This window comes from Periplaneta americana, chromosome 4 (assembly GCF_040183065.1).
Source record: "Periplaneta americana isolate PAMFEO1 chromosome 4, P.americana_PAMFEO1_priV1, whole genome shotgun sequence".
Classification (NCBI taxonomy): Eukaryota; Metazoa; Arthropoda; class Insecta; order Blattodea; family Blattidae; genus Periplaneta; species Periplaneta americana.
Genome location: NC_091120.1, coordinates 199,570,817 through 199,590,015, shown reverse-complemented (window position 1 = coordinate 199,590,015; position 19,199 = coordinate 199,570,817). Strand labels below are relative to the sequence as shown.

The 19,199-nt window shown below is 37.1% G+C and overlaps 1 protein-coding gene across 1 annotated transcript; it reads right to left on the bottom strand.

The window, feature by feature from the left end:
* Positions 1-204: 204 nt before the first annotated feature.
* Positions 205-18,505, bottom strand: LOC138698575 (dehydrogenase/reductase SDR family member 7-like). Its single transcript, XM_069824599.1, has 8 exons — positions 18,306-18,505; positions 17,898-18,023; positions 14,890-15,039; positions 11,539-11,648; positions 11,033-11,278; positions 8,349-8,468; positions 6,329-6,495; positions 205-3,621 (listed from the first exon to the last, which is right to left on the bottom strand). Exons 2-8 carry the CDS (start codon positions 18,019-18,021, stop codon positions 3,543-3,545), a joined length of 996 nt encoding a protein of 331 aa, XP_069680700.1. The 5' UTR covers positions 18,022-18,023; positions 18,306-18,505; the 3' UTR covers positions 205-3,542.
* Positions 18,506-19,199: the final 694 nt, after the last annotated feature.

Sequence of the window (19,199 nt, the reverse complement as noted above, 5' to 3'; positions counted from 1 at the left end):
TTCTATAGTCTGTGTAGAACTGTGATGATTTCATAAGTGTTTGATCTAAAAATTGACTCCTTTTGTTCAGACTGAAAATTTTCCTCAGTTCTATACTGTGTGGTTTTGTTCCTGCAGAATTTTGTGAAATTATTCTATAATTACACCAATATTCAATGACGTCAATAAATGAAGTTTCATTTAAATATCAAATAAGTTCAAAAATGAAGTTTTTAGGTATTTATTAGCATTAAACAGTGATATTAAATTTCAACCAGTAAATAACATTGACATTTTATATTATGCTTGATAAAATGGTATACAAATAGTTAACAGTCATGCAAATATAAAAAATACAATTCTGAGACTTGTTCATCAATGCCCCATAAAATATCAATAATAATAATTTGATGTATCTATGTAAACACAGAATTTTGAGGAAATGCTTTTCAACTTTTTTCTTTCTCTCTTCCCTTTTCACACTTTTTGTGATATCATTGCAAAAAAAAAAATGCATCTTCCACTGTTGCACAAACTATAATTATTCATGGATATTTTGAAATTAAATCAATATAAAAAATAAAATATTTCAGCATCTTCTCTCATTCCATTGATGGCATGTGACCAATTGTTGAAAAGCAATGTTCGACACCAATATCCAATGACATCAATAAATGAAGTTTCATTTACATATCAAATAAGTTCAAAAATGAAGTTTTTAGGTATTTATTAGCATTAAACAGTGATATTAAATTTCAAGCAGTAAATAACATTGACATTTTATATTATGCTTGATAAAATGATATACAAATAGTTAACAGTCATGCAAATATAAAAAATACAATTCTGAGACTTCACCAGTGCCCCATAAAATATCAATAATAATAATAATAATAATAATAATAATAATAATAATAATAATAATAATTTGGTGTATCTATGTAAACAGGGAAATGTTTTTCAACTTTTTTCTTTCTCTCTTTCCTTTTCACACTTTTTGTGATATTATTGCAAATAAAACAACTAAAATGCATCTTCCATTGTTACAAAAACTATAACTATTCATGGATAGAAAAAAAATTAATATAAAAAATAAAATATTTCAGCATCTTCTCCTCATTCCATTGATGGCACGTGACCAATTGTTGAAAAGCAATGTTCGACAATCATCATGTCTGTCATTTGTTTCAGGTACAGAGTATCATGTGTTTTTCTGGGTATACAACACATTGCCATAAGAAACTTATGTATAAAACAATGAAGAAATAACTTATCTCTGGGCTATGTTTAGATATTATTAGGTTTTGACAATTTGTAAAATAAGAGAACATCATTTGATGTTCTCTTGTTTCACAAATTGTCAAAGCCTAACAGTATCTAAATGTGGCCCACTTATTAAGTCATTCTTCATTGCTTTTGCACATAGGTTTCTTATGGCTATCTTAAACTTCCTATTTTCTATATCCAGAAAAACATAAGATAGGTCTTTTCTTCCGTGATTTAGTCAGTACTTGGGGTACAGATCTATGTATATACATTTGTTATATAGTTGGTTAAATTATTAGTATAATAGCTTGAGTCCGAATTTATATGTACTAAAAATTAATATTTTGACTCGGTATAGTTTGTAAAATATAAGCCATGCCCCTATTCCTTTTAGATGTCATTCTTGTTATTCAATGTTTAGCTTTGGTACCATCAAAAGTCTTAATTGTCACTTAACAAGTCATTACGCAGTTTACTTAATACATTCTCCTGTTCTTGAGATTTCGTTCTCTATTGTAAGATTTTGGAATCCTGTGAACCGAGCTTCAAAACACTCCAAATGGACTCTTGATCCACTCTACCACATCCAGTGCCATTCTAAACTTTAGTACATATAAATCTGGGCTCCAATAATTAAAGTTTAGTTACTTTAATATCACATCTGTGTGTTAAACTTCACATATTTTTTTGTTTATAAAATACGTGTTGTTTAGCTCATTTTACATTAATTTATTTCAACATAGTGTATGGAAATTTCCATGGTTACCAAGTTATGTACGGAAGAAGTTTGGAATTACAAAAATGCTCAATTGCACACAACCATGTTACGAACATTAGTAAATAAACAGACTTATAAACAAAATTAAATATTACACAGAACCATACAAATCAGTGATCATAAAAATCAATCTTATCTTCACAAAGATTACAAACACTGTACTCTCACTACAGCAATCGCCAACCAAATCATATGAAGTATACCCTCATCTGGTTTTTTTTTATTTATATAGTTCAGTGACAGATTTATTTAGATATGTTAGTCAAGTTTATTCATATTATTTTCTTCTGAGAATCCATACAAATGCAATTTTTCTGGAGTTCCGTACCTTCTTGAATGTTCAGATCACATTTATAGTAATATTACTAAAATATACCGTGTATATGCGAATACTCCGAGCCATCAAATAATCTGTGCACCCTAATTTTAAGAGAGAGAAAACAAAATTGGCCGTAATTTGTTTTATTTACAAGAAATTAAGCCTACGTAATGATGTAGGCTACTCCAAAACTGAATAAAATATCATTTTGTTTTAAGAAACGCGTCATAAATCTTCACATGCTATTGTAGAAGCATCCAGGACTCTACCTATTATGGCCAATTAGGAAACGTTATCTCGGATAATTTTGTAGACTAATGAAGGTCATGATGAATGGTTCCAGCCAATCAGAAGGAGACCATCCAATGTCTCACCTCTCATGCAAGAGATGTAGAATGTTTTTGTTCTACCCGTGGTTTGCAAAGGGAAGTGTCCTGTGCGTCATTCATTTACGATTCAAAAGAATAGTTGGAATCGCAGACTGGGAAGAATTGTGAATGAATCATTAGAATCGATTTGTGATGTATGATTGAATTCTTGGAATCTACTTCTAAAAATGAATCATGTTGCCCAATTCTACGCCACACAGACCGAGGCGTGAGGTCGGACAACACTATAGTATAATGGGATCCAGTGTTTGAGGCGAAGCAGTACCAACCTTATTTCAAATAATGTGCGCACCCCAGTTTTTCTTTGCTAAATTCCGGAAAAAAACTGCGTGGAATATTCGCGTATATACGGTAATTTATTGAAACTTACTAAATGCTTATGGCACTCAGAGGAACTACTAGTTGATAAATGAATAGTTGTTAATAATAGACATAAAGGAGTTCAACTTTCTTCAACAATAACAATCTTCAGTCTGCCATTAGCAACCAACCAACCAACCAACAAATCTTGTATTTCGAAACAATTCGTTAACTGAAAACAATTTCGATCCGGTATCAGTGTCACTGATTTGTTCAGTAATGAAAGGATAAGAATTTGAAGGTTCAAATGTGCCTCATTATTACAATATATGAGTCAGTAGAAGTACACTGAATGTAACTTGCTGCATTGAAGAAAGTTGAACTTGAGTATTAAAACAGTTGTACATATTTTTTCCTAAGTAAATACTAGTAAACGACAAAATGATCTTCATAATATCATAGTGTAAATGCACTTGAGTTTTATCTTCAGTCTTGCTTTTCCTGTAACAATTTATTCAATCTTGGTGTCCATTTTTACTTTTGAGTCTCTAATCTTGAGGAAAAATTTGGGTCCTAGTAGACGTGCCAAACTGAAAGTATAAAATTCAATACATTCAATTAATACACAACTCCAATTAATAACTCATATATACTTACAGCCTACAAAAATCCAAAGAGCCATTGCGTTAACCTATTGTGACAACTAACAATCAACTCTCAGCTGAGTTATCATATAAAAAATGAACAAATATAAAGGAACTACACTTATTGTTGTATTATAGGTCTTCGGTCCAGAACAGTATTATATTATTGTGTCTTACACATTCTATTAATTTTCGCCTATAGATCTGGAAAATATTAATCTTTACCATTTAGCCTACTTTATTACTATACCTTTTAAGGAGAGACTAGGTTAAATATAATGAAAAATCAATAAATTCTCAATTTTTTTTCTCTTTAGAGTACTATTTTCTTTAAGTTTATTTATATATGTTTTAACATCTATGGACATATAGCATACGAGGCCTGTCTAAAAAGTATCCGACCTTTAGCCAGAAAAAATATTTCAAATACCTGACGGGGTTGGGACCCTAATCCCCTTCAAAGTAGGCCCCTTGTGCTTGCACACACTTAGCCCACCGATCCTTCCACTGCCGGAAACATCTCTGGAAGTCTTCTTTTGGAATGGTGTTCAGCTCTGTCGTCGCGTTCCGCATTATCTCTTCTCTACTCTGAAAACGGGATCCTTTCAGTGGTGTCTTCAATTTTGGAAACAACCAGAAGTCGCAAGGAGCCGGGTCTGGAGAGTAGGGAGGTTGGCGAATAGTTGTAATTCCATGTTTGGCCAAGAAAGTGTGGATCAATTGGGATGAATGTGCGGGGGCGTTGTCGTGATGCAAGTGCCAGTTGTTCGCCGTCTACATGTCTGGTCTTTTGCGCCGAACTGCATCACGGAGTCGCCGGAGAACATCGTGATAGTACTCCTTTGTCACCGTTTGTCCTTCCAGTGCGTATTCGTGATGCACAATTCCACGGACATCAAAGAAAACAGTCAGCATCACCTTGATTTTGCTTCGCACCTGCCACGCTTTCTTCGGCCTTGGAGACTCGGGATGCTTCCATTGCGACAATTGTCTTTTTGTTTCTGGGTCGTACCCGTACACCCATGACTCATCTCCAGTTATCACGGTGTTCAGAAACTCAGATCAGTGTTGGCGGTGTCCAAGAGGTCCTGTGCAACGTCACGATGGAGGTCTTTTTGTTCCGGGGACAACAACTTGGGCACGAATTTCGCAGCCACTCGGTTCATGTTCAAATCATCACGCAAAATTGCAGGTGCAGAATCTTTACTCACTCCAACCTCTTCGGCAATCTCCCGCACGGTCAAACGACGATCTGCCATCACCAAATTTCGCACCCTCTCAACAACAGCTGCACTCCGAGCAGTTTGGGCCTGCCACAACGCTGCTCACTCTCCGCTGATGTGCAGCCATCTTTGAATCGGTTGAACCACTCCTTAATTTGTGTTACACCCATCGCATCTTCCCCAAACACCTGCTGAATCTTACGAATTGTTTGACTTTGAGAATCACCAAGCTTTTGACAAAATTTGATGCAGTATCTTTGCTCAATTCGTTCAGTCATCTTGCGAGAAAACTAAATCCGACAAACACTTAGAACAGCACCTTACTTGGCGACCACCAGCCAGTGACTGGCACAAGCGAATGCGGTGAAAAAATTCAAGCATGCGCATTACGGTTCCTCCTTCCACTGTGCACAGTGGCGCCGCCTTAGAATCACTACTTTGCGCGGGAAAATTTAAGGTCGGATACTTTTTAGACAGGCCTCGTATATAGGATCGTTGGATATATCAATAGGCTGTTACTATTGTTGAGTTTCTTTTTCTATTGTCGCGTGTTATACAGTGTTAATGTAACCGATTTAGGTTTTGTTTTAATGTTTATGATATTAGTGATTAAGGCGGTGATAAATCATGGTATATAAATTTTTAATCCAGCATTTATTTTTATGACTGATGGAAACAACGAAAAACTTCGGTCAGATTGGCTGATCGCTGGATTTGAACTCAGGACCTCCTGAATTGAGTCTCAAATGTTACGGCAAATAATCTTGATAAGTGCAAAATACATTACATAAAATTTAATGCTAATTTATGGCCTTATCGGCTGCTGTGAAGCCATTTTTTGAAGTTCTGGTGCACACAGTTTTTAGATTAATTTCCCATAAGTTCAATTTCTTTTTCTTTAAAATACTCTTTGATGTATGAAAAATACATAAACATTACATTCCCGATTTACCACGAAAATCGTCTGTAGCTGCATTTAGATTGGCAACAGGCCATGATTGTTTGGCCAAACACCTGCATAGAATTGGAATATATCAGTCCCCTAACTGCCCATTGTGCAACTCAAACCAAGAAATGGATTCGGAACACCTCAAAATCTGTGCTTCAGTGGCTGGTCATGATAATATCTTTGAAAAATATTGGAGTGCAAGAGGTCAAATGACTTTATTGTCAGACGCCTGGCATTAGAAAACAATAACAACATTAACATTACATAAAATTTAATGCGCATTTATGACCTTATCAACTGATGTTAAGCCACTTTAAAAGCTTTGGTGCACAGAGTTTTTAAACTATACACTAATCTTTGTGATCTGTCTTGGAAAATACAATTTTTGTAATATACAAATAATATTCACTGCTATTATGATTTCAAGTATCATGAAGATCTAAGATGGGTGATATTCTCCTATCCATAACTGAATACTCACAAAGATCCGATGTTTGGGTAGTACACAAACAGATAGAGGAGAGGGATGTATGGCAACAGGGACATCCAGGCCTCGTTCAGTTTGTTGGCAATGGCCACAGCACACAGATAGCCACAGCGCTCTCCTGACATGCGCTTGTCAGTTGCTTGCACAGGCTTGCCAAATTTCTGCAACAAAAGATGAGACACATTAATCACCTTAAGACGAAGACCATGGTTATCAGAAGAAAAATGAAGAAAGTAAAGTTACGAATTCTAAATGAGGCAGTAGAACAAGTGGACAGCTTCAAATACTTGGGGTGTACTATAAGCAGTAGCATGAGCTGCTGCCAGGAAGCCAAAAGGAGGATAGCAATGGCAAAGGAAGCTTTTAATAGAAAAACGGGCATCTTTTGCAGACCTCTGGAGAAAGAATTAAGGAAGAGAAACGACTAGAAATGTGAATATGGAGAAGAATGGAGTGTGTGGAATAGAAAGAATAAGAAATGAAGCTGTGCTAAAAGAGTGGGAGAAGAAAGAATAATGCTAAAACTGATCAGAAAGAGAAGAATAAATTGGCTGGATCACTGGCTGAGAAGAAACTGCATACTGAAGTATGCAATGGAAGGAAAAAGTTCAGGGTAGAAGGAGATACCAGATAATAGACGACATTAAGATATATGGATTGTATGCAGAGACTGGGAGACTGAGAAGGCATAAAATAGGAAGATTGGAGAATGCTGGGTTTCTGCTCCAAAACTATGAATTAATGAAAAAAAGACGAAATGCATGTAACAAAAATGACACTTCTTCTCTTAAGACTATTGCTAGGCATATGACATTCATACTAATTTACGTAAAAGATTGAAATTTTTACTGTAACGAATTTTCTTGACAATAGTTCAAATGTTGAAATATGTTTTTATTATTCTGCGTGATCGAATGGTTCCTGTGCTGGACAGTGAACCCCAAATATCTGGAATCCAAGGGTGATTAAGGGGAGTTAGGACTTAATTCTCAGATTTCTAGAATTGAAGAGTTCCCTGCAAAAACGAGATAGCTCCACTTTTATAAAGTTGTGGAAAACTACAAAACTACTACCTGTGGAGTAACAGTTAGCGCATCTGATCGCAAAACCAGGTGGCCCAGGAGTTACAAAGTATCTGTGAGACAAAACTTTTTTCTAAGACTGTACATGTAACATGAATAAACTTCCACTTATATGTTAATAAAAGTAAATCCATGGTGCTACAGCCGTGAAGGGCCAAGTCCGACCAGTCACCTGCTGGCCTCACGTCCACATGGCGAAGCAGAGGTGGACGATCATCCAACCAGAATGGAGGTATCGTAAGGTTAGCACGATGATCCCCCCCAGCCGTTATAGCTGGTTTGCTGAACTGGATTTTCGCTACCTATCATAGCTCCCCAAGTGCATCACGATGCTAGGTGGGCACCGGTCCCATACACTGGCCGAAATTTCATGAGAAAATTTCTTCCCCCATGAGGACTCGACCAGCGCGCATTCCGTAATGTGAGTCCTAGGCGGGATGCCTTAGACCATGACGCCACGGCGCGGGACCTTATATGTTAATATCACTTGACTTATCGGAACCTCAATGTCTCTTAAATTATTAAAAGTAATTTGATTAGGTAAATCCAAACCAAATTTAAATCTTTGTATTTATTACATTCTCTAAAATTGTCAACCGATTTGGCTAAGGATTGCTTTGCAAGGATCATTTTGTAGCAGCAAAATGAAAAATAAAGAACTGAGAAAACAGCAACTTTTAAAAGTAGTCTTAAATATTTGTGAACTTCCGAATACCTCGAAATTCAGATGTTGAGAGAATGTAAAAATGGAAATGAACACAAAAAAAAAAAACATCCCAAGACAAATCAAACAAGCCCAAGATTACCACTGCAGAGTATAAGAGACAGCAGAGAGAGCACAGTTGATAATTTCGTCCAGAACAGCTCTCATCGACAAACACAGTTCCAGTTTTAATTCACTAGTAAGCCACTGGTGTTTTGCCATGACTCACCTCTCCTGGCTTGTCTGTGAAGCTCTCAGCAAGGAAGTTGGTAAACACGGGTCCAGGGCACAGCAGAGTCACGCTGATGTTCCAGGGCAGTTTCTCAGAACGCAGAGCATTAAAATATCCCTGAAAGGAAGATTACAAAATTGGTACAAATGGGATGATCGCAGCATCATGATTTGCAATGGGAACACAGAAAAACAACGAAGTTATTGATTAGCAGGAATTGAGCTTAAGTTGAAAATCCATGTTTTGAGAAAAACAATATTAAAGGTTTAGAACAATGTAGAAATTTTATTAGTACATACACTCGTATCAATTGTTTTGCATAATATTTTAGACTGTATAAATCGCTGAAATCCAATTTATAATTTAAACATAACCCATTTTAAAATACTTGTAAATGAAGTATGGAAAACTTAAGTCATTATTGCATAGAAAGTCCGAGACTTCTTACATTAGAGTACCCAGGTATTATACTCGGTAGAAAAGTGTTATTTCAGTAACATACACGAATTTATTGAATGAATAATAATAAATAATAGTACATTAAGGCTTCAGCTTATCAAAATAATACAAAATAAGAATTTTTAGTTGATAAGCCCTTACATTTTTTTTCGATGAAAATATACCGTAGGAACAAAATAGTTTTGTTTTAAATTTCTAATAAGAAAAACAGAAGATGTATTAAGAAAATCAGTTCTGAAACTGTGCTATAGATGAAAACTCCTCTACTATAGTGTCAAATATTCTTATTCATGTTCACTGATTTCACTTTCAGGATGATTTTCATGCAATATTGGTTCAGAATCCAAAATATTTTGAAGAGAATATACATTTTCTGGTTTCAAGAATTCCAGTAATGAAATAATATCATTTTTCTTGATAATTTTAAGTCAAGACGAGGGGATTTTTTAGATTAAGCTCTTCCTTTGGTGGTATATTATGTCCTGAAAAACTAAATGGCTGAAAACGGTATTGTGAGTACACTATACTGCCAAAGACCCTGATGTATAAAACATGAGTGTAACACATTTTTTTTATTGCGAATTTTGAACTGTTAGCACAGCATTTCACATAATCAACTCCCCTGCCATTTAAGATCAACAAAATGAAATACAACTTTTATAGTTGATAGAGAAGATATGGAAGATTATGAAAATGCTATTGCCAGAATGACTTGTGTAGAGTCAAGCTGTTATTACACTCAGCGCCTCAATTGTGGAAGGGGAACCTGTCCTCCATTGTCAAGACGACCATTTAGCTCGTTCAGTCAGGTTACTATAGTCCCGTCGCTCTAATTTCCAGCAGCCAATCACGTTGCAGGTCAGCTACATTTAAACGTATGCGTCTTGTGATTCACTGATGAAGACGTTAAGCATTTCCTAATGCTCGATAAATATTTAATATAATCGCCCGCCATTTTGGCTCTTTCGTTTGCGTTCACAGAAAGGACACGAGGATGTTATTTGCCGCTCAATTATTTACTGAATTACAGTGCGTTTGATTTATTATCATAGGAGCTACGACATGCTAATATTTAACGGCGTGGCAAATAGATCCCTTGTCTGGTAGCTCAGCAACGAAAGAACAAAAATGGCGAATGATACTACCTACCTAGACTTTATAGAGCTTTAACTTCCTAAGACGTAAGCAAAGAGGAGGAGTCACGCCGGGAATAACAGCGTCGCGACTATATAATGAAACTTCTGGGTGACATTAAGGTACGGTCACACATCGCTACTTTTGCAGCGCAACTTTTGCAGCTGCAGCTGCAAAAGTTGCGTGTCATATTCACACGTAAGCCAGAAGTAGCGCGCTGCACGCTACTTTTCGTGCTGCGCAACCCGAGTGCTGCAAAAGTTGCAACTGGAGGTTGCGAGTCTGTTCACACACAAGGCGCTACTTTTGCAGTCGCAGTCATGCTGCAGGTTTCCATCTCCGTGTTGACTTCTCAATATACATTTTGTGGTTATGTTCGCATTATTAAGAAACTCATGCGAAAGCTTCCTTATCTATTAATTGGTTTTCTGTTGTATCTGGTATTCAGAAATTGACATTATTTTTACTACAAAGCTTTTAAAAACGCCTATATACTTAAATGATAACCAACAGTATATTCACGTAATCAATGTTGGCAACCCTCCTGTTTGGAACTACGCTACGGAAAATTTAAAAAATGAATTATATCATCAGCAATTATGCTCAGACTGCGTTGTGTATTTAATAACTGTTACAAATAATTTATTTTCATCACATTTAACATTAAAATATATCTAAACAATAAAAGTATCATTGGCACATTTGGGTGGCAACATTGGTTGCAACCGCAGCAAACGTTACAACAAAACAGATATCAAAAATGCTGCGACTGCAACCCTGAGAACCCTGTTCACACGTCGCTACTTTTAAGCTGCGCGCAGCATGGAAAAGTAGCGGGCAGCAGGTTCGGCAGCCGCTACTTTTCGGGTTGAACCGTTGTTCACACGTCGCAGTACGAAAGTTGCGCAGTTTTTTGTACTGCAGCGCTGCAAAAGTAGCGACGTGTGACCGTACCTTTATATTTCTTTAAACTTTATAATGCGTTGAAGACTGCAAAATATGTTGCCGTGGGTCGCCGGTTGGACAAGTCTGATGGAAAAAGATGAGAAGGATAAAAAAAATACGCTAGCCCTTTCACTGAAACTTACGTGGAGGGCATGTTTGGCCCCTGCATAGCTGGCAGAAAAAGGGAACATACTGGACTCCACGCCAGTCACACTGGATGTGACAACAATGTGTCCTTCCTTCTTGGACATGAAGTATCGCACAGCGATGCGAGAGAGAGACAGGACTGCAAATACGTTGAGGTCGAACATCGCCTTGTCAACATCGAGGCTGATGTCCTCCCAGTTTGCCCTCTGGGACCGCCCAGCATTGTTCACCAGAATATCAAGCTGCGACAAAAAATTGAGTCAATTACTTTACTTGTCAGCACTAATTATTAACAAAGGAATTATCAAGCTCACTTCCATCTAAATAAGAGTCTAGCACGACACAGCATCACAATCGCTGAAACAACACAGAACAATCATAAGAGAGGAGAGATACACTCAAGTGATATGAAATAAATTTCTTTACAAACCATGCTGGGAATCAAACCCAGGGCGCGTGTATCCTACCACTGATCCACCACAGCAGAAATTCATAGACTCACCTGTCCAAAATGGTCAATCACCATCTGAAAGTACTGTTCGTGTTTGTCCATTGCCATTACATCCATGGGCAAAACCAACACGTCTTTGTCTGAGAGATTCTTCCCAATTTCTGAAACAAAGGAAAGTGATGCTTGATATATTGATGGGTCAGCGAGGTAGTATAACAAGGTTACTTTTCAATATTTCAGAACCAGCACATTAAGAAATAAATACTACTACTACTACGATGGCATCACAGCCCAAAGTCGAGCCTTAGCCTCCTCAATTTTCTTCCTCCAACTGTCCCTGTCCTGTGCTAATCTCCTCCAGGCAGTTGTTCCGAGATAGTCCTGAGAATCGATCGTTGCCGCATCTATCCATCTATTTTTGGGTCTTCCAATTGGTCTTTTACCATGTATTTTCCCTTCTAAGATCTTCTTTGGTATTCTGTTCCCTTCCATCCGATAGACATGTCCGGCCCATTCAAGCCTCCTTAATTTGATGAAAGTAACAATATCCAAACTTCTATATAATTTATATAGCTCGTTATTATAACGCATTCTCCACTGCTTATTTTCTTGCACAAGTCCAAAAATTTTTCTGAGTATTTTGCGTTCAAATATACCTAGTTTAGCTTCTGTCTCCTTAGATAATGTCCAAGTTTCGCTTGCATAATAGAGAATACTTCTAATAATTGTTTTGTATATTTTAAGTTTTGTTTCCTTGTGCACACAGATTTCAATATTGTGCTTAATGCAAAATAGGCCTTATTGGCTTAAGAAATAAATAATGAATGTAAATTGCATGCACTTGCTGTTACATACAGTGTGTTCAAAAAGTCTCCACACTCGAAATCTCTAAATTTCTTGTGTTTATATTTTTAAACATACTAAATTAGTGGATACATACAGGTATTAGATGCAGTCAAATTAAAATGGGTCACCATGCATAGAACTGGAGGCGTGTAAAGATGGTAATAGCACTATTTACTATCAAGAAACAGATGGCAACAAATAATTTATCACAATAGCTATAAGGTCAGTACAAGATGCAGCAGGATGTAGTATCGTGACTTGCATATGAATGGCTGACAATGAAAACACTCTTTCTAATGACTGTAGAACTTGCAGGGGGACGAAGGGGCATGGACTCCATTGGAACTGAGTATTGTGCAACTGAATCATGATACTTACAGGAATGTAGTCTTACAGACTTAAAACAAAAAGAGGTAACCGATAAGCCTCAGGTTGCGGTGCAAGTCTTTGGGCCCACCTCCTTAATAAAAAAAATATTCTATATCCAATAGTATCAACTTCATATCTAGGTGATCTAGGCTTCTCGACACTAGCAATATCTATGAGAAAGTTTGTAGAGTCAGTGCAAAGAACTGCTAGTCAAGAGCCCTGTTATTGCAAAATATATATACAGGGTGTTTCAAAAATACGGGGCATAATTTCAGGTATGTATTTCCCACATGTAGACAATCAAAATAGTTCATTACAACATGTGTCCGGAAATGCTTCATTTCCGAGTTATGGCCTTCACAACATTGAAATTCACCGGAACGTTTTTCTTTCCGCAGGTCGTTGTCATTACAGAAGATGTTCAAAATGTCCACCTCCTGCTTGAATACATACCTCACATCGATGTCTCATTGACCTGCGAACACGATCCCAAACTCCAGGAGTATTGCGTATGTCCTCAGAACATGCCACAATTCGATTCCGAAGGGATTCCAAATCAGGCACCGGAGACGAATAAACCAATGATTTTAAATGGCCCCACAAGTAGAAATCGAGAGGGTTCAGATCAGGTGAGCGCGGAGGCCAACAATTGGGCCACCTCTACCTATCCATCGATCAGGAAACCTTCGATCCAAGTACCGGCGAGCCGTACGACAGAAGTGTGCAGGAGCGCCATCATGCAAGAAGATAATGTGTTGACGATTGATCAGTGGAGTGTCTTCTAAAACATGAGGTATGGTGTTTTCCAGGAAGTTTGTGTACGCCTGCCCCGTAAGTCTGTTTACAAGTACATGGGGTCCAACTAATCGATCACCAATGATACCGGCCCACATGTTGAGGGAGAACCGCACCTGGTGATGAGATGGAACAGTTGCACGTGGGTTTTCATACGCCCATACATGCTGATTGTGGAAATTTGTTATGCCATCTCGTTTGAACTGTGCTTTATCTGTAAATAATACTAAGGCAGGAAAGTTCGGATTTACACCACACTGCTGCAAGAACCACTAACTCGTGCAGGGTAATCTGCTGGTGACAGGGCCTGTACACGTTGCAAATGATAAGGATACAATTGATACTCTTTCAACAGTCTCCAGACAGTCGTATGAGGAACATTGACTTGCAACGCTACCCTTCGTGTGCTGATAGAAGGAGTCATGTTCACAGCCTCCAGAATCTCCTCCTGTACTTCTGGAGTTGTAGATCTTGGTCGTCCCCTTCCCAAACCAGGAGAGTTAAATTTTCCATACTCGCACAGACGTACAAATGTCTTCTGATCTGGACATTGTCGCTGTGGGTATCTCTCCTGGTACAAACGACGAGCCAGCGCAGCATTGCCGTCCGCCTTACCGTACATGAAGTGTATCTCTGCCAGCTCTTGATTTGAATACATGTCGCACAGTCTAACGCCTACACAACACCGAATGTAACCTTCGCATCGGAATGAACTGTCAGAGTGCCCTCTTAATGTCTCCTTTGACGGCAACGACCTGCGGAAAGAAAAACGTTCCGGTGAATTTCAATGTTGTGAAGGCCATAACTCGAAAATAAAGCATTTCCGGACACATGTTGTAATGAAGTATTTTGATTGTCTACATGTGGGAAATACATACCTGAAATTATGCCCCGTATTTTTGAAACACCCTGTGTGTGTATATATATATATATATATTTTGTGAAAAATTCACAATGATAGTAACAAATGTTGTTTGTATAGATATTTTCGAATTGACCACACCACATTGTTGGATTGAACTTGCTAATGCACCTGATATTGCCTATTGCCCTTGGCCTCTTAGATCACCAGACTTGACACCATGTAACTTCTTTCTTTGGGGGTATGTGAAAAATATAGTTTGTGCTACTTCTACCCCAAGATCTTGATATTATTATTATCATCATCATCATCATCATCATTCTTGTTGTTGTCATTATCATTACAGGAATGAAAACATAAGCAAAGCACGAGTAATAATTGAGAAAAGAAGGACTTACATTAGTTACTGTTATGCAATGGCACAGGAGTGATGACAACTGTACTTTCTGCCTTCTAGTACGTCAAGCCTTTCCTTTCTTGTATAGATGAATCATAAATTAGCAAACAGAATGGCTGTTGGATGTACTCACTCAGACAGTTTTTCTTCACTCTCTCCAGTTCATTCTCCCTGCGAGCTGACAGTACGAGTTTGACTCCTGCTGGAGCCAATGCAAGAGCCAAATTCTCTCCTATTCCACTTGAGGCCCCTGTTATCCATACCACCTTCCCTGCCAGAGAACCTGTAATGTGAGAGCTACAAGTGACAAAGATATCACTGTAACGGCAGATTGTTTAGAAGATACATTGTATGGTCTCTCATCCTTGTTGAGAGGAGAATTGGCAAAAACAACTGGAGTACAAATCTGACTACTCGCCAGTGGCGTAGCGTCAATGTAAGCTAAAAAGCTAAGCTTCCCCAGTTAATAATAATTTCATAACAAACCTGCAGTTTATGGAGAAAATTATTTATTAATTTTAATAGAATTTATATTTACGCGTTAAATATTGTGATGCGGCAGCTCAGGATGATTTGTGATGCAGCAGTAAACAAGAAGCCTGCACACACCAGCTTCCAAGCAGACTGGTTTCTTACACTCATTCTTCTGTGTAACGAACCCCGTAGATTTTCCATCCCTTTCTAACTAAACTACCCTGGTCGCAAGGCTCGCAAGAAGCTAGCTTTTATATTGAAAATAATTTAGTTTCCGAGTTATCCCTTTCGTGAGTTGTGTTCAGTTGAAGTGTTAGTGTGCATTGTGGCTGAAATAATAAATAATGAGTGAAATAACAGTTCCTGTTACCAATTTACTTGAATTTTTAGGACAATTCTATTATTCAGACTGACTTACCAACAAAAGTGTGATTTAAAAAACAAATGACCGTGTCTATTTGTTAGAGATATGTGTAAACCATGAAATCATATTTTACTACATACCATTTGAGGTCATGCCTTATTGGTGTTACGAGGTTCCAACCAATCTTCGGACTGCTGACTTGACATTGACTACTAGGCTATTTATTATAAGACTATATTTTTGTAATACGTTTTCTCATATGTACATCAAAAACAACTTGAGTTAGCTTCCCCTGCTCAAAATTTCATGCTACGCCACTGCTACTCACAGAACAAACAGCAGGTAGCTCTACCTCCCTATACATTGTATACCTCATGCATGTACACGCCAGCCTTTTTCAAGTACGAGTTCCAGTACTTCTGTCAACTTATCTGTTTAAAAATACTTCAGGTTAATTGGACCTAACATCATATTCATGTCCTGTATTCTGAACTTGTTTCATAACAAAACTGTTTGCCTCATGCTAGCCTGTTAGGCTTATAAGCCAGGGGCCCGGGTTCAGATCCCACTCCATTCTGAATTTACAACTTGTGTAGGATAAGCCCGTGGTACAGGGCAACACTGGGCACTGTTTTCCCCTGTGGCATCCATCCCAGCAATTCTCAGCTTTCACTATTGTTCATTACGGGTGCAGTCTGGATACTCTCTGACGAACTAAGTGATCTAGGCTTCTCAACACTAGCGATATCTATGAGAAAGTTAACTGTTTGCCTCATATTACCACAGTCTACTATATACAGTCACGAAGCTAGAGTTTTGAGGATGCTAGAAACAATAGGCTGTGCCGGTACTATTTCACATTGTCTGTAATGAGGTGATATTAGCGATCCTAGTGGTGAGCAACTATCTAATGTTTGCATATTTACTACGTATTGAGCTTCGTGACTGTATATACTAGACTGTGATATTATACCTTGTAACTATTTTAACATTCTCCATGAACCTCAACTGTACAATCTGCATCATATTTCTTTGATGAGTGAATTTGCTGTAGAAGTGTTGGTCTTTCCTTCATGAAACTATAGAAGTACACTAATTTTTGAAATGATATTTTGCGATTAATATGGCCTTTATGGTTTTAACTGAAAGCTGATTCCTTTCGTCAGACCAATTGAATTCTTTCTGATGTGCACTGGTGCCAGGAATTCCTAATATAAAACTTAGGTACAATCTGAATTATGTTTGTAAAACTAATGTATTTATCTTTCATAATAAAATAAAATTAAAATAAATGTGGTATTTTAACAATAATTTAGGAAAACGAGACGCCAATTGAAAAAAAAAAAAAAAAAGGACATTTGGCGTCCCGAGCATACTTTTCTTGGGACGAGGGCAAGAGGCTGAAAAAAAAAAAAGGGACAATCCCATTAAAATTGGGACGTCTGGTCACCCTACCTTAATGACTGATCCAGTTTTAATGAAAAATCGTTAATTCATGCATTTGACCATCAGCACTACGGATCTGATGAAGTAAGTGTAGTGTGGTGGATCCAGAAATATACTAATTTTGAGAAGATTTAATTCGAAAGTCTGATGAAGTATGGTAAACCAGACAGTGAAGGATATAGGCTGCTATTAAAAAAAGTAATATTTTTTAACTGGTTATTTTACGATGCTTTGTCAACTATATGGTTATCTAGCATCTGAGTGAGATGAAGGTGATAATGCTAGTGAAATGAGTCCGGGTCCAGCACCGAAAGTTACCCACCATTTGCTCTTAATGGGTTGAGGGAAAACTCCGGAAAAACCTCAACCATGCAACTTGTCCGAATCAGGATTTGAACCTGGGCCGGCTCGTTTGTCAGACGTGCTGACCATTACTACACAATGGTGGACTAGGCTATGTTGTTAATATTATTAACTCGGCAAACAATCATTCTTGCCAATCTTCGCTAACGTGATTAAATGATTATGGCTGCTTTGAAATATTTTTGGTCCAAGTAAAATAACTCTTCTTTTACGGAAATAATCGCAGCTGCCGTAATTATTTACCACTTTAGCAAAGTGCATTGTATCTTACACAGAAATTCACACATATCCTCATACGATATTAGAATGATTAAACAGATTTCCAAATTGACTGCTGTATAATTATTTATCAATATATTACAAATATGTAGAAGTTAAGTAATTTGTACGTCGAAAATGACAGAAAATGCCTAATTTTCAAATGATCGTTGTATCTTAATTTGATCAATTATCCATTAAACTAGTGATGCGAATCAAAACTGCAGTGAATTTACCAATGGGTTTTCCAAATTTTTCTGCCCATGCCAGAGCAAAATCACAATCCACGAACAAAAAGGCAGAAACATAGAGTATTATGAAGATAACTGCCACTACAACAATCAAGGCGAAGACATCCATATCTGAAAAGAAAAACAGATAACATTTGAACATGACGTGCTGTATTTAGTTTAGGTCAGAAGTCAATAAGATCACTATTTCACTCTTGACCTCGAACATGCGTAGCATGATCAAATTTAATACAAAACTACTCGAAGCTTTGCTACGGTTGAGCAGTTATTTATGAGTTGTTGGCTAGATAAAATGTTACATTTTGTAACATATCTTCGCTCAAGCGTCAGCTTTTAAGATATAGCTATTCATACGGCAAATTGTTGACTAGATAAAATATCACCGTAACATACCTTATTCAAGTGTCGTCCCTTAAAATGTAGTCTAGAGATAAATTATGAGTCAGTCCACGTTGTTTTGTTTGATTAATTATCTGTTATACCAATAGCAATATGTAACATATGACGCAGTACAAACAAACACATAAACATGCCTATTTATGACCGGTTTGACCGAAACTGGAAATCGCGCGGTAGTATATCGGAGATCATTTTTATATCTCGACTAAAAATCGATTGTTATGATTACGATAATTCATTGTCGATATACTCAGAGTTCCGCGGACATTTTAAATGTGGTCTACAAGTCTGCATTCATGTGATTATTATTTTAAATCTTATGAATATTCCAAGCACAAAATCCAATGGATTCGGTTTTGATTTCCAGCAGAGGAATTAAAACGTATCACTCTTCGTTACAGATTCTCTGTAGATTAAAAACTCAAAAAAAAAAAAAAAAAAAGTTTCATGTCCATGGTTCAAGAATTAAAACAGAAAATCAACATCCCGAATTTAAAAGAAAACTTACAAATTAAACCAAACCCTTTAATTCTATTAAATATAGAGTATTATCTAAATTTAACAGAAGAAATACTGAAATCAGAAGTAAACACTGAAATAATGAAACAATTGTCTTTAGAGACAATTAATATTAGATACCCTCCACAAAACTGGCTTCATTTATACACCGACAAATTCTTGATCTCCAGAGAACAAGGTGCAGGTGCAGATGTTACGTGCTGTCTCTTCTCACTTTATAGATCTCTTGGATATGGAACAACAAGTTTTGATGGAGAAATCATTGCAATAAGTGAAAGTCTCAGGAATCTCCTATGCCACATCAATAAATTTAAGAATGCAGTTATATTGTCAGACTCCATAGCAGCTATTCTATCAATAGTCTCGAGA

Coding starts and splice junctions, on each gene's coding strand:
- LOC138698575 (XM_069824599.1), bottom strand. CDS start 18,021: ATGGATGTCTTCGCCTTGATTGTTGTAGTGGCAGTTATCTTCATAATA. Junction 15,040..17,897: donor AAAATTTGGAAAACCCATTG/GTAAATTCACTG, acceptor CTCACATTACAG/GTTCTCTGGCAGGGAAGGTG. Junction 11,279..11,538: donor TGATTGACCATTTTGGACAG/GTGAGTCTATGA, acceptor TTTTTGTCGCAG/CTTGATATTCTGGTGAACAA.